General features: G+C 37.6%; 1 protein-coding gene across 24 annotated transcripts in view; it reads right to left on the bottom strand.

Moving 5' to 3' along the window:
* The window catches only part of LOC106872761 (uncharacterized), a 417879-nt gene that overhangs the window by 269514 nt on the left and 131969 nt on the right, over positions 1-16396 (bottom strand). For all 24 annotated transcript variants that reach the window (XM_089358676.1, XM_089358664.1, XM_089358645.1 and 21 more), the window contains one exon: positions 6136-6162. Coding sequence is in view for 16 of the 24 variants with exons in the window: in XM_089358645.1 (XP_089214771.1) it covers positions 6136-6162 (27 nt within the window). In the remaining 8 variants the exon portion in view is untranslated. The remainder of the gene's footprint in view (positions 1-6135; positions 6163-16396) is intronic.

The following is a 16396-nucleotide window of genomic DNA, read 5'->3' as shown; positions in this document are numbered from 1 at the left end:
GAAATCAAAATTTAAAAAAGTGGGGACATTTTATTTCTGTCTTCTAATGAACAACCTGGTGTTGGCGCTGAGGGGAAACCCCTAGTGAATATTTCTTATAGCAAATATATGGGTGGGGTTGACAAATCTGACCAATAGCGGGCATATTTCCCAGTTGGTTGACCTAGGAAGAAATGGTGGAGGTACATTTTGTGGTTTTTAGTTAATTTAACTATTGTAAATTCATATATTGTATATGTAAAAAGCCACAAGGTACCTCCGCCACCAAAGGACTACGACCACTTCAAATTTCGGGTTGACATCGCATCACAGAACTGGAAGGAAAGCAAAATTAACTGAGATAGATGTCAACAGAGAAAACATTGACTTTCATAAAGTCGAAAAGATAAACAGAAGGAAAAAAGTTTGCAGACTGTGTTCACTGCAAAAAAGAAAAACTGCAAAAGGGTATCAGATAGAGACTTCGTATATGTGTTCCTTTTGCAAAGTGCCCTTGTGTAAAGGGTGCTTTGAACAGTTTCATGACAGAAATATGTCATAACTATATAGTTTTGCATATTCATTTTCATTTTATTATAAATAATATGTGAAAGTGAAAAATACATATTAATTTTCAGTATGTTACACACCTGTATTCACCTTTGTTTCACCTGTTAATGAGATTTTTTTATTAGATGTATTCTGTTACATAAATGAATTCATTAAATTGTATAAAAGTACATAGCTAATGGTATATTGACTAGTAGAAGAGTTTTGTACTTTATTTTCAAAGAAAAATTTTGAATGATATAGAGAAAAAGAATAAAATCTTGTACCGATTACACCTGTATTTTAATTAATTCAAATTAATGTACCTCATCTTGAAAAATGTAAAGTTGTTGGTGGTTGACATCTGGGATAATTTTAGTAACAAATCAAACAGGTTAAGATGTATTAAGAATATCAATTTTAGTGTTTATTCATTTACACCAGTTAATTAAATTTACCTACCCATAAAAGTAAAACTTAGTCAGAAAGATCAGCTAAATTTATGTAACTATGTGTGTTGGCACTCCGTCGCTTACGACGTCGAGGGTTCCAGTTGATCCGATCAACGGAACAGCCTGCTCATGAAATTAACGTGCAAGTGGCTGAGCACTCCACAGACACGTGTACCCTTAACGTAGTTCTCGGGGATATTCAGCGTGACACAGTGTAACAAGGCTGACCCTTTGAATTACAGGCACAACAGAAACAGGAAGAAAGAGTGAGAGAAAGTTGTGGGGAAAGAATACAGCAGGGTTTTCCACCATCCCCTGCCGGAGCCTCATGGGGCTTTAGGTGTTTTCGATAGGGTCGACCATCGATACCTGGCAGCTGTTCTCAAGGCAGCTGGCTTCGGTCCGGCCTTCCGCGGGTGGATAGCTGCTTTATACAGCGGCATCTGCTCGGTCATACGGGTGAACGGCCATCTATCGGAACCATTCAACATCTCGCGTTCGGTTCGCCAAGGGTGTCCTCTCTCCTCCCTTCTGTATGTATTGACTCTCGCGCCATTACTGCAGAAGTTGGAGGTTTTGAGGGGCGTCCCGCGCGATCTGGGATGTGGAAGGAGCGTGTCTGCCTATGCCGACGACGTCACCGTGATGGTGTCTAGCCACAGGCATATTGACCTGATTGGCGAGACACTAAACGAGTATGAAGCGGTGACAGGTGCGAAAATTAACGCGGAAAAGTCAGTAGGCTTGCAACTAGGCACCTGGAGGGGCAAGTCCATGCCGTCCAGCAGCGTCGTAGGGTGCTGGACCATTAAACTGCTCGGAGTCTGGTTCGGTCCGGACCTTCAGTTGGAGAAAAACTGGGAAGAGGTGACGAACAGGGTGGCCAACCTCACCCAGAAATGGGCTGAGAGGAAGCTCTCCTTGAAAGGTCGAGCGGAGGTGGCGAATGCGTACATCGCATCCGTCATCTATTACCGTTTGACCGTCGTCCCTTGTCCCAACCGCTGGTTAACCAAGATAGTACGCTTGCTCTTCAACTTTTTGTGGAAGGGTCAGGTACCACTGGTTAGGCGCTCCATCTGCTGTCAACAGCCACTGAACAGAGGCCTTGGCATGCCGTGGTTGCTGATGTGCAAACATGCGCTCAGGCTACAACATCTCAAGCGTTTCCTGGACGGTGAACAGGTGTGGTCGCCTTTCGTCAGACATGATTTTCTGCAGCTCGTTTCTTTAACAGAGCTGCAGTCCTGGATCAAACGTATACAGAGAAAGGGTGCTTGGCACCTCGAGTGCCGCCAAGCTCTCACTGCCCTCAGTCAGGCAGGCAGCGCGATCGGTAGTAGCTCCACTCTAGCGTTCTATAGAGGGTTAGTGGGAGAAAAGTGCGACGACGTTCTCGGGGAAACTCTAGGCGTCGAAGATAATCAGCTAAACAGTCTGTTCAGGAGAACTTTCGAGCCGGAGCCCATGGATAATTTCCAAAGGTCCCTCGCCTGGCAGTGCTACCGAGGTGCGCTACCTGTTCGAGATAAACTCTACCGACACGGAAGTGCCGTCAACCGGGCCTGCCCGAGGTGCGCTCAGGACCACGAAACCATTCTGCACGCACTCATCCAGTGCCCGAGCATTGCTGACCTGTGGGTCTAAATGGAACAGCTACTGTCACGTGCAGGACGGATCCGGCTATCAGCTGAATCCATCATGAGAATTGACCCGCCGACCTCCTTTAACCAGGAGGGCAAGGCAATTTTCCTATGCCTAGTGGCTGTAGCGAAAGAGGTGATATGGTGGACCTGTTTGAAAGGGCTAAAGACAGACACTTTCCTCTTTGGCCAAGGCCTCATCAACTTTTTCAAGTTCCACTTGAAAAGGAAGATGAGAGTAGAGAGGGAAGTGCTGTCTCATAGCAAATTCGTTGAAAGATGGGTGACTGTTGGAAGAATGGCCAGTATAAACAGACCAATTCTGAGAATACACCTGTAGAAAAAAAAAAAGGGTAATGTAAATGGAGAAAGGGCTCTATACCCCTTTCTTATTTTTCCTGACCTGGCTCCCGTGGTTTTATGGGTTTTTCCATGTGTAACCTTTCCTTTTTCGAAGAGCCTCCCCCTTTGGGAGTTCTACTTATTTATTTATCTATTTATTTATTATATCTTTCTCCATTTTCTTCCTCTGTTTAGACGAACTTTCCTACCTTTTTGGACAAAACCTTTTGTAACCTTCGTCCTGTCTTTGTCCTTATATGTTTTTAATTGATATTAGCCCCTGTGGCCAATAAAACGAATTAATTATTATTATTATTATTATTATTATTATTATTATTACTACCTTAAACTTGTTAAATATGTATAATACTTGCTAAACAACTATATCAAATCTTCCCATCAGATGCTTGAAAAAGGTTCTTTTAAAAGAGCCACTAGCACAGAGCAGAATAACTTTAAATGTGTTTAAATATAGGTGCAGGTATGGTCATGTGATTTCAGGTTCAGTCCCACTGTGCAGCACTTTGGACAAGTGAATTTGGAAAAAGGAAACTGAAAGAAACTTGTCATGTATGTGTGCAAGTCTGTCATAATCTTGACAACATGCATTTGTTCAGAAACCTCAGTCATACAGGCTTCTTCTGTGGTTATGTGTACTGCTCATATTTAAAGGACTAGTGGGGAACTTGCTTGGAAAATGATGAAGGTTTGTGATAAGAAGGGAATCCAACCACTGAAAATCTGCTTCAACGAATTTACCTGACCCATGGAAAAGTGAACATTAAAATGACAATGATGTCTACGATTATATGTTTACACTTGGAAATTACCAAACATGTATATGTGTATAATGATTCATTTGCTATGAAATTATATAGGTGATGAACACACCTCCTGAGGTTATTAATGCATGTAATAATATACAAAAATAAGAGTTCAATTCAAATTCTTGCCAACCACATGGGCAGACTTTGCACAGAACAAATCATTTCTTTTATTCTTTTGGCAAATCTACAGGACAGGATCACTTAAGATTTGAAATAGAAATCTGGCTGATACTGATTCTGGCACACTACCAACAGCAGCCAGCAAGCCAATGTTTTATGTATTTGTCTAGAAGCTGAGGCCAATGCATGTTAAGTAATTCCAATTGATTTAAAACCTGCTTCTATCTTTAATTCTTATTTCTAAATAACTATGCAGGTGTTACTGAATTCTTTGCACACTTTTTTTTTTTAACAAGACATTAAAAAAAAAATTCTAATCCTTAGATGTCAATAATTTCTATTGAAAAAAATAAATGTATTGCAAGGAGAGAGACACCTGTGCTCAAAATAATTGTGAAGTAAAAAGAATACATATTTTCTGGTTGATTCAGATAAACTCATTAACCCTTCAGCATTCAGATTACCTTGTCAAATATAACATTCATTTTATTCACACTGTTTTGAATTAATCATGCATTATCTCATAGCTTCAAAATTTCAATAATGTGGTTGTCCATTTTTAGAATGACATTGTAGGCTAAGTGTGAGAGGCTGGATCTGACCAGTTTGAATATAACACAAGTAGACTATTTGGGCCTGATATGGTCAGTTTAAATGCTAACGGGTTAAAGAAACTTGCATAGACACATTTTTCTTGGTATATATACAGGGTGCGATGGGTAAATTGTTGCCATTTTATATCTTTAATTTTAGGCATGGGTATTGTTTGTTTTTGGCTTTGTCGACAATGCAGTATAGTAGGGTTAATTGGGTACCATCTGTGAGAAAAACAGCACCATGACACAATTCACTCTGCCAGAAATTTGGAAATGACATGTACTGCTTGGCATTCACACTGGAAGCTCCAATACAAACATTTCAGAGTGTTTGGGTGTCTATCTCAGGACAGTGCAATCTGAGGGTATGGACCAAGAGTGATAAATATCAAACATCCAGTCAACATCATGGTGTTTGGAGTGATCACTAGCGATGGCGACATTATGCCTCCATTCATCTTCCCACAAAGCCTCAGACTCAACACAGAGGCCTACATCAAGTGTCTGGAGGAGGTAGTGCTGCCCTGGGTCAAAAGGGTGGCTGCTGGAAGACCCTATGTCTGGCAACAGGACTCTGCACCATGTCACACAAGCAGGAGAACAGAGTCACAGTTGTCAGACAATTTCTGCGACCACATCATCTCTAACACCTGGCCACCTAACTCCCCACACTGCAACACCCTTGATTATTATGTGTGGGGTGCAGTTGTGCAAGAGACCAACAAAACTTCTCGTAACACCAAAGATGAACTGAAGGCAAGAATTATGGCAGCATTCAAGGAGACCGTCCAGAAGAGTTGTAGGAGATTCCGAAGTCGTTTGGAGGCCATGGTTAAAGCCAATGGTGATTTTATAGAATAAATAATATTTTTATACAATTTTGGTAAATATAACTGTTAAAATGAGATGTCAGTTTTATTTTCATTTTTGCATAATTTACATGACAGTATATTCATCATACCCAGTATATATATATATATATATATATATATATATATATATATATATATATATATATATATATATGATGAAGAGGGGAAAAGAATCTATATATTTCTTTTTTATAGGATGCTCATTGTGAGCGCATACACATAAGAGGAAATTATAGTCCTACACGTTACTATGGTCACTGAATTCTTCACTTATTAATTTGGGAAGAAAGGAAGGAAGGATGTCAAACAGATTATTTTCACCTGAAATGTTTAAATGAAGAATGTGCTAGAACACTAGTTTTCTGTCCCACATCCCTATGACTTCCAAAAAATTATACATCTCACATGAAGTATATGTCTTAAATATATGCCATACATAAAGTATGTCTTAAATATATACCATACATAAACACACATTCAAAAGGAGTTTTAACTAAGACTTCATTGCAAGTTTTATTCACTTGTTACTGTTTTACATCCCATCCTGAAGTAATTCATACTTCACATCAAAATAATGCTGCTTCCCAACACCTTTGAAAAACATTACACTAGAGCAATGCACAAAAGAGAATTGATTGAAACCACTTCACTACTAAGTTGCTTATACTTAAATCTGTATGAGAACCTTTGTAGCATTGTTGCAATAATGCCACAACTTCTGTAAGAAACAGACAAGAAACAAACGGAATACATACCAAAACTTTTCTTGAGGGATACAACTTCTGAAAATAAAAAGATAAAAATAATGTTTAAATATTTTTTAGTCTGAAAAGTGTCACTTCACAAAAAAGAAGAGAAAGACTAATCAAACAGCAGTAAAGAAACAATCATCATCATTTAATATCTGCTTTCCATGCTAGCATGGACTAGATGGTTTGACAGGGAACTGACAAGATGCAGGGCTATGTCAGACTCCAATGTCATCTTTGGCATGGTTTCTACAACTGGATGCCCCTCCTTACACCACTCAAATTACAGAATGTACAGGGTACTTTTTCATGTCTTTGGCACTAGTGATGTTGCCATGTGACTTACAAAACAGAAAAGAGCAGGAAAAAGGGAAAAGGAAAAAGCTCCGACTACTAAGAAGTATTTGGGAGGGAAAGGTGGATGTGGGTGGATTTATGCCAGGTGTTGAAAGGCTAAAGCATGATAGAAGGACAAGCACAGGCATCTTGCTATAGGTGGTTCCGATAAGGTAATTATCCACCCCTGATTGGAACTCTCCCATATGACATGCACGCATGCTGAGTGACTCGCATTTACTTCCGCAGACTAACGACTCACAGGCTGTATGACCGGTTAATATGTCTCCCAAGAAATCGTGCAAATACTGTTGTATATGAAGCAATTATAGAGGGAAGAATGTAGACGGCAAAGTTATTTCACTTCACAGATACCCTGAAAACATCGCTATTTGTCGTATTTGGCTTCAGAGATTGAGACTTGTGAGGAAAGACTTTGTTTACACTGCAAATAGCCAGATTTGCTCCCAGCATTTCGTCAATTCTAATGGACCATTGACAGATCACCCCTTGCCATCCATTTTCCCAAACAAAGTATTTAAAACATCAGTAAGTGCATGATCATATACGCAGTTAGTAGATGAGTGAAATGTCTCTATGATTTATCTCCTCACTAACAGATTAGAACATATTAAAATTCAAGTAGTCTACCTTGGGCTAAACACAAAAGTTTAAACTAAGTGTTGTGTTGATGTACAGGTATTTTTAATAAAAGCATTTTGCATTCAAAGAATAAATACATTGAAATTGTTGTGAATGTTCTGAATGAATGTGGGAATTTCGAGTAAGCCTGGCTGTGATATTTTTCTTTATATATTTTTTTGTTTGATTAAATAATAAATTTACAGCATTGAATCTAATATTCCTCTAATTATTAATAGACATAATAGATTAATAGACTTTATGGCCAAATCAGTGAATGATTGCTGTAAGCTATGCCCACGTAAAAATGTATTTAACTTATTTGCAGAATATACAAGTGAATGAATGTCAAGAAGCTATTGAGACCAGGGAAGTCGAAGATATGAATGTCACAGAACAGCTTGGTTGCTTCGTAAGTCCTACCATGTCTATGTTGAACAATTCTTTAATGTTTCATGATTACTGTGGTCCAGTTAATCCTGAATCATTCTCAGCTTTTACACACAAGTCAGTGCAGACTGTACAAGAAATTTGTACCAAGGGAATAGGAATACAATGTGATCTTGTCAATAAACCTATTTATACAAATAGCAGTATTCAGACCTTGGAAAGTAAGATGGTGGATTGTGAAACACAGGCAAAAGCACCTGTGCTTACATATGAAGATGTGAAAAATGATAATCAGAAGCTTCTCTTTTACACGGGAATACCAGATTCCATGACTTTTGATTGTCTTTTTGATGAAATTAAAGATGATGCAGCAAGTGAAATGGCGTGGGTAGTCTGCGGAAGTATAATTGTCTGCATAGAGCGCCACCTAGCCAAGGGAGATAATCTACTTATCGGAAAGCCCTATAGAGGAGATATATGGCTGAAGAAGATAAGAGGTACATAATAATGGGGTGCTAGAGCAAACTCTCAAACATCAAGAAGGTGAGAATAAGAGAGGATATGTAGTGTGGGTCATGGGAGGGGAAAAGAGAGTGGATGCCTTCATAAGAGTGTGTGAGGATAGTAAACAGGCGGAGATAAAAAGTAGTGAGTGATGAACTAGGGTGGGGGTGCAGATGATGGGAAATACCAGTATGTAGAGGGGTAAGGTGGAAGAAGTAGGAGTTGCTCAGGAAAGAGAATAGAACAGAAAGTTGTGAGATGATGTGCATGGTATAGGAGCTATGGAGAGGGAGATATAGGGGTACACATGGGGCTACAGTAGGTGGGTCATTATAGGAGAGCATTGAGAATAATAGCAGATAAGAAAGTGTTTAGCAGATAAGAAAGTATAGTAGATGAGAGAGACAGCAGTGGCTGAAGGCACAAAAAGGTGATTGGTTAAAATAGTATAGTATGGCCAGGGATGATGAGGAACAGAAGTAGTTCTGGGGGTGGGAGACTGTTAGGGAAGGGCTGAGGGAATCATTTTTGTGGTAATGGTAATGGACAAGTCTTCTTGAGCATAGCAAAACGCCAATCATCTTGGCCTTTTGTAGTCTCCTTCATAAGGCTTGGCTTCTTGAGATCAGCCTTCAATACTTCATCCCATGTCTTCCTTGAGCCTCTCTCTCCCAAGAGTTCCATCTACTTAAAGCAATCAGTACTTCTTTATGGAACTATCTCATCCATACATATCACATGATCAAACCACTACATTTGCACAGAACATCTGATTCTTCTTATGCACCTTTCTCTCAATACAATTTGCAATTTGTCGTACATGCACACTAACATTGCACATCCAGCAGAGCATACTAGCTTCATTCCTCTCTAGTCTACACATCTGAATTCAGAGCCCATGTCTCACAACCATGTTGTATTGCTGTAGATCTTTTTGCCAACAGAGGTAATAGTTCTCTCAACTCTTTCCATCCTATTCTTATTCTAGAGGTTACACTTTCAGAACATCCCCCGCTACTGCTAATTAGATCACCTTGTAACCTTGGATTTTATGACCCTTGACCATCTTCACATACAAAAACTACTTTCTCCATTAACCTTCCTGTGATTCCACCACACCTCTTGAGTGTCCATAGCTTGCTCTGAATACACCATATGGAATACCTGCCAACACCTTTCCTACATATTGAGCAGGACCAACTACCTAAGATGGGGATAGGATCCTGACTGATTTCTAGTGTACTAGAAGCTTCATCTTCACTAACTTAAGATCCTTTGATTTCAAGTTTTGCTTCCACACTTGCAATTCTCAAAATATAGCACTGGTCCTTTCAATGAACTTAATCACATTTAATTTGGTCAAGAATTTTATTACTTTAAAATGCTATTTCTCTTAACAAGCATACAATTAGTACTTTTGACAATGAAAACAATGTAAGAAACACACACACACACATATTCTAAGACTACTCAAGAAACCTTTTATCGCTTAGAATTTGCCATAGTTTACAGTTAATTTCTGTTGGTTTCAGTCAGTCACAGACTAACAAAACTGAGCTAAGTTTTTACACGAGTCAAACATGACAAGAGAATATGTTATTTCATTCTAGAGGTCAGTAACCACCCAATATTTATATATAAGTTATTTAAATAATAAAATATGGCTAAATACAAGTGTTTTCATATTCAACTTCTTAAGTTATACACATTAGTGTTGAAGAACAAGAATATATAAATCCTCAAAGTTGGATTATTTCTAAGAAGTATTTGAAACTTAGGTAGAGGTGAATGACAAGATACAGTTTTATGGACTTCCAACAGAGGACTGTGTAAAAGAAGAAAGACATGTTCCACAAATAAAAGATATATTTCAGAACAGGCATGACCATCACCATCAACACTATGGCTGCTAGGCTTGTGGCTTTGTTTTCTTGAACTATCTATCATAGTTTTATGTTTTAATTTATTTTGTTAAATCATTTTTGTAGCATGTTTTATAGTTTCTCTTCATAAATGATGTATGTGTCTTGTGTGATGTGGTTGTGCTACATGTGTTTGGAACCAGTAACATTGCTGTGGTGAAGGGAGAAAGATGGAGGGGGAGTAGTGAGTCATGTGATCATCAGAAGGGTAGACATGGTATGTAGGACATTAATGGAGGAGGAGGAGGAGGAGGAGGAGGAGAAGAGAATGGTATCAACATGTTGGAAAATTTCACCAGAAGATCTCAATGTCAGGGGCCAATGATAAATAGAATATGTAGACAGGCAGCTTTGCCAGAAGGAGATGATGGTTTTGTGAATGTCTCAAGTATGACAGCTTCCTTTTCACCAAAATATGCCTATTCTGTGTGATGTAGGGTCTTGCTGTTATTGTTACGTGCGACACAAAAGGAAAACTGAACTGACAATATTTTTAAGAAATGTTGGAATATGATTACTAAACCAAACACAAAGTTTGAAGTTCATGGGAAAAGGCAACACTGTTGTGCATTTCTATTCTTAGGGAAGGTTCAGACATTTGGCAAGGACAGGAGTCAACTCAGAGAACACTGTTTCATGATAATATTGAGGTATTGTCAATCCATCCAACTTTGTTGGGTTTCATAGACTAAAGTTATCATCAGACTTAGCAATTCTAGAGACATAAAGAATGTAAAGAGAAAGTTCAGCAGGAATATGTAGTAAATGTGGAGAAAGAAGCAGAAGTAGAATTTAGTTATAACTGATGTTTTAAAACTGTATTAAAACCCATACAGATAAGATCAACAACTGAATTCATGTTCTACATTTTAGCCATGGTAAATGATGCTTCTACATGATGTGATATGAAATTCTCAAGTCCAGTGAAAAGATGGACTGTGAAAGGATACATTACAAAAACATTCTTAAAAAAACACAACAGTAAACCAATTTTGCAAGCTATTTGGAGTTGGAAACAGAGTGAAAGTTACAGTTGATAGAAGTGGCAATGGCAGTGGTGGTGGCAGTGATGGTGTTAGTGGTGTTGCAGTACTTGTATGGAAAGTGGCAAGATAGCAGTTGCAGCAGACAGAATCAATTTTAGGTTCAAATAATGAAAGAACAAAGTAATATCGAAAAAAACAGTGTCAGATTTTTTCTAAAAGACACCAAAAATTTTGTAAAAATAAACAGAGATGGTTTTTACAAGAAATAACAAATATTAGTTAATGGATTAATAGGTTGGATGCTTTCTAACTTTGCATAAAAATTATCTTCATTATACACAATGTATGTGCATACATGTGTATGTAATTATATATACTTATACATACAAGAAAAAACACATTTTATTGTAAACAATTACGAAGCTAGATATAATATAGTTGAGGTGCTTGGTGTTCTTAACAATACTAATAAAAAGAGTTTAAAATTGAGAACTTATAAAGTTGCCGGCCTTGTGTCAAAAACTAAAACTATTATTATCATCATTATTATTATTATTATTATTATTATTATTATTATTATTATTATTATTATTATTATTATTATTATTATTATTAAGGCAATGAGCTGGCAGAATTGTTAGCATGCTGAGTAAAATGCTTAGCAGTATTTTGTCGTTTTTATGTTCTGAGTTCAAATTCTGCCAGGGATAACTTTCTTTCACACTTTCAGTTGAGTACTGAAGTCAATGGAATCGACTTACCTCTTCCCCGAAATTGCTGCCTTGTACCAAAATTTGAAATTATTATTTTTGAATTATCTTGATGTGAGATTGTTGAACCCAAAAAATTTTTCTTTGGAACAAGCTACACCCAACAAGCCTCAGGTCACAACAATTTTTTTTATGATCCTTGCTGTTCCAAGTAATGTATTTTGTGCATTGGGCAAAATACTTCTGGCATTTCTCCTGGCTCTTTACATTCTGACTTCAAATCCCACCAAGGCCAACTTTATCTTTCATCCTTTCTGAGTTGATAAAGTACCAGCCAGTTGATTACATCTGAGGGGCAAGATAGAAATCAACGTGCACCTCAGAATTGCAAGTCTTGTGTGGCGGCGGCAGCAGTAGCACTGGTAGTAGCAGTAGTAGTAGTCGCCATCCTCATAACAAATAATCATAGCAGAAGAGATAAGGTCTCTGCAAACAAGTCTCGAGTCATGATCTCCTACTGGTCACCCAAGTTTCCCTCTCATACAGATATGATTTATAGTAAATTTATGTATATTGCATACAACACACATTTTGATCAGGGAGATATAGTTTTATAGACATTTACTGTAATTTCTTTAGTGACCTTGCATCTGGATTTTAAATTGCTAAAATACACCGCTTTTGCTTCATAAACAAAAGTATGGAGATCATTCATAACTATCAACAAACAACTTTAATCTAGGTAACCTAAAGAAGACTTTTGATGTTACCTCATTGTGTAAGGTGGTGGGGAAGATGTGACTGAATTGTTCAGTGATGTTAGTCATATGAATCAGCTGTTAATACTCCTTAAGACAACAATACAGGAGTTCTTATTGTATGCTGCTAAAGAAGTTTGAAATCTAGAAGAATAATCTAATTTAAATGCCTATGAGTGTTCAACACAAGGGGAATTGGTAGGAATTAGGATCAAAATGTGCAAAATATATGTGTAATCAACAGTAGGAGCTACTTACAAATTCATCCCTTACCAAGGCAAGATAATAATGGAGGTAGTAATAGGGTTACTACTGATGAAGCTCTTCACCTTCTGTCATGCTATGAACACATTGTGTGCAGCAAGTGCAAGAAATATGGAAATGCAGAGTAATGAGATGCAGATGCTGAATGAGAGAAGCTAGGACGAATAGGTTAAACATGGTCTTTTAGGTGTCATTGAAAGGCTAAATGCAAGTGAGCCAAGCATTAATGGTACGGCATATGACTTGCTAGAGGTGAAATTTTTGAGTTGAGAGTGGAAGGTTTGTGGGAAATCTGGAAACAAGTAGAGAGCTCAGAGCTGAAAGCTGAAAATGTTGGTTGTGATAGGCAGCATGAGGCAGGGCTGTGGTAGATAGTGATACCGTATATTATAGATTCAAGCAAACCATTCCAACAATAGAAAGATTGGATGTGAAGGGAAAAACAAATTTTTATAAAGAGAAAGGAAAAGAACAAAGAAAAAATACAGGGGTTGGACAAAATAATGGAAACACCGTAAAATTTGAAACAAATTTATTTTAATATGGGGTAGGACCACCTTTGGCAGTAATTACACCTTGAATTCTATGAGGTATGGACTCATACAAAGTTTGAATTGTTTCCAAAGGAATTTTTGTCCATTCTTCAGTTAAAACTGTCTCCAGTTCTTGTAGTGATGATGGTGGACATTATTGACTACTTGTTTTTCTAAAATACACCATAAATGTTCAATAATATTGAGATCTGGGGACTCTGATGGCCAAATAACATGTTCAACTTCACTAGAATGTTCCCCGTGCCATTCAGTAACAACCTTAGCTGTGTGAATTGGTGCATTACCATCTTGAAAGATTGTTTTCCTTCGGAAAGAGTTCCTCAACCATAGGATGAGTTTGATCAGAAAAAAATGCTTTAATAGTCTTGACTATTAATTCTGCCATGAAGGGAGACCATCAGTGGATTTCCAAGATATAGCCCCCCCCCCCCCCCCCCGATCATCACAGATCCTCCTCCATGTTTAACAGTTGGAAGAAGGCAGTCTGGGTCAAATGCTTCTTTTGGCTGTCTCCACACGTATACTCGCCCGGTGGTCGGAAATAAGGTAAAGGATAACTCATTCAAGAAAATAACATTCTTCCACGGCTCTAGGGACCAATTCTGTGGGTTTTTACTCCATTCTAAACACTTTGTAACGTTTGTTTTTGAAAGTAGTGGTTTTCTGATTGCAGCCCTCCCGTGAAATCCAGCTTTGTGCAGCCCACGGTGAACAGTTTTTGTGAAAACTGGATTCTCAAGGTAATCATTAAGCTCTGCAGTAATTTTGGGAGCTGTACTTTTGTGATCCTTTCTAACAATTCGCAAAAGAGTCCGACAGTCCCTATCTGAAAGTTTTCTTCCGGAGTTTTGTTTCGACGAGGAGGTTTTTCTCTCTTTCTTAAAGGCTGTCATTACTTTCAAGACAGTACTTCTTGATACACCAAACATTTCTGCTGTTTTCATTACGCTAGCGCCCGCCATACGAGCACCAACAATTTGACCTCTTTGAAAGTCTGATAGATCTTTAATTTTAATGACCTTTTTCTGATGATATATGAAAAGAAACAGCAATTTTAGCAAAACATATTAAGCAACACTAATAATAAATCAAAAAACATAAAAATAAACAAGCTTTTGACGGTTTTATATAGATATTTCAAAATTATGATGCTATGATGCTAAGTGTTTCCATTATTTTGTCCAACCCCTGTAGATATACAAGAATACAAAGAAGTAGAAAGGGAAGAAAAAAAAGACAGCAAGAGATGCATGCACATGTACATTTATGTGTGCATGTTTGCATCTGTGAGATAGAGAGAGAGGTAGACAGACAGAGAGCGACAAAGATATATATATATAGAGAGAGAGATAGTGAGAGAAGACAGACAGACAGACAGATAGATATAAGATAGAGATATATAGACAGAGACAGACAGACAGACAGACAGACAGACAGACAGACAGACAGACAGACAGACAGACAGACAGACAGACAGACAGACAGACAGGTTGTATTCATGTCAGTGAATGGTTTGCATGTAAGCACATGTGTGCATGTAAGTGAGTGAATAGTATGTGCAACAAGCAATAAGAGCTGTTCCACTTCTCAACTCCTGGCTCTCATAAATAGGACAAAAAAATCCATCCATGTGTTGGATAATCAACAAGATAAACAATTGAATAAATGTCAAAAGAACATTCCATCATAGAATGTTTAAAATATCCTTGAAATAGAAACACAGAAATGAATCAAATTTTTGCTAATGAAACAGTCCAATATGTCAAATTTCAGAAGATGAAAGGGGAAAATATCTTTTTTTTTTTTTTTTTTAATGTTTCATTTAGTTAAAAAACAAAAATAAGATATTTGCAGAGCATCACAGAGGTGTTTTACCTCTGTTAGCATTTTCCCTCCTTTCTTTCTCAGGCAAAATGAGTCAGCAAGAAGGTTTTTTGTATGTAAAGGGAGTTGCTAGTGAAAAGGGCAGGCAGTGTACAGGTGAGACTGTTAAGAGAGAGAAATCTAAGCAGAGTTTATGCAACCAGAAATACCTAGGGTAAATGATTAATGAAAACAGAGTAAGGCTCAAACAGGAAGATATCACTGTCATGAATACTGAAGAATGGCAATCCAGCAGTATATAAAGCATGACCAATATAATGCCTTGGACCTTCTCTTTTAGTTTACAATTACAGTTTTGTTTATGTAGGATGCAGACTGAGCAGGTAGGATATTAGTTTTTTCCCTTGTCTTTGTCTGAAACACTGAGGGCAATGTCTTTTGTTGAATATTTTAAATCTGTATAAATGTTATGACTGTACATATAGCAAATGATAAGGAGAGCTAAAAATATAGAATATTAGTTCCTAGAATGTCCAACAGAGGTGAGCCAAGGGAATTGTGGCAAGTTGGGAAATGGTTTTCCAATCAGAAACATCAATTAATTTATTTATATAAGAAAACCATGAGAAATAAGTGAATTACTGGTGTTGATATTGTTAGTTAATAGCAAAGAACAGGGATGTTAGGAAGAGGAAAAGGAACAAATTTAGAGGAGGAGGAGGAGAAGGCAGTGCCACCATTAGTATTGTATATTCACTTTTCCCATTAGTTAGATGGGCTATCTGTTGTTGGGAATTAATAATAATGGTACACCCCTCCTACGTGATGAATGGAATAACCTAGTTGCTATAAGTAAAGAGAAGTACGTGAAGTACCAGAGTACATAGTAGGTGGTGAGAGATAGTCATGTCTATACTGGTTTTACTAAGTATACTGTATACCGAAGTGGGCGTTATTAATAATCCAACATTAAAAGGATTATAACAGTGGCAACGAGGATAAACCAATTCACGTGGAGTTAATAATAGAAACTCTAAGAGGAGTTAATAAACTCACAAAGTTTTGTTGTGCAAATTTTACAAAAAAAATCGTGATACAACTGCAACAGCAACAACAGAAGCAACAACAATAACAAATAATATTACAGCAACAGCTGTTGCAATTACTGAAGTCATCAGGAAAATCAGAAAAAGAGTTCTTGCCAGACTATGTCGTGAACTCCATAACAGAGTTCAAATACTAACCTGATGAAGAGTTGCTATCGAAGCATACTACAGAAGATATGAAGAAATCTTCAAGAAAGAATGTAAAGATTGGGACGAGATGAAAATACACTTAATCTTGAGAAAACTAGCAGCAACAGAACATGAATGATAC

The sequence above is a fragment of the Octopus bimaculoides genome, chromosome 10 (assembly GCF_046866305.1).
Source record: "Octopus bimaculoides isolate indiv1 chromosome 10, ASM4686630v1, whole genome shotgun sequence".
In the NCBI taxonomy this organism is placed as follows: Eukaryota; Metazoa; Mollusca; class Cephalopoda; order Octopoda; family Octopodidae; genus Octopus; species Octopus bimaculoides.
The sequence above is the reverse complement of the archived record's forward strand: the minus strand, read 5'-3'. Positions and strand labels throughout refer to the sequence as shown.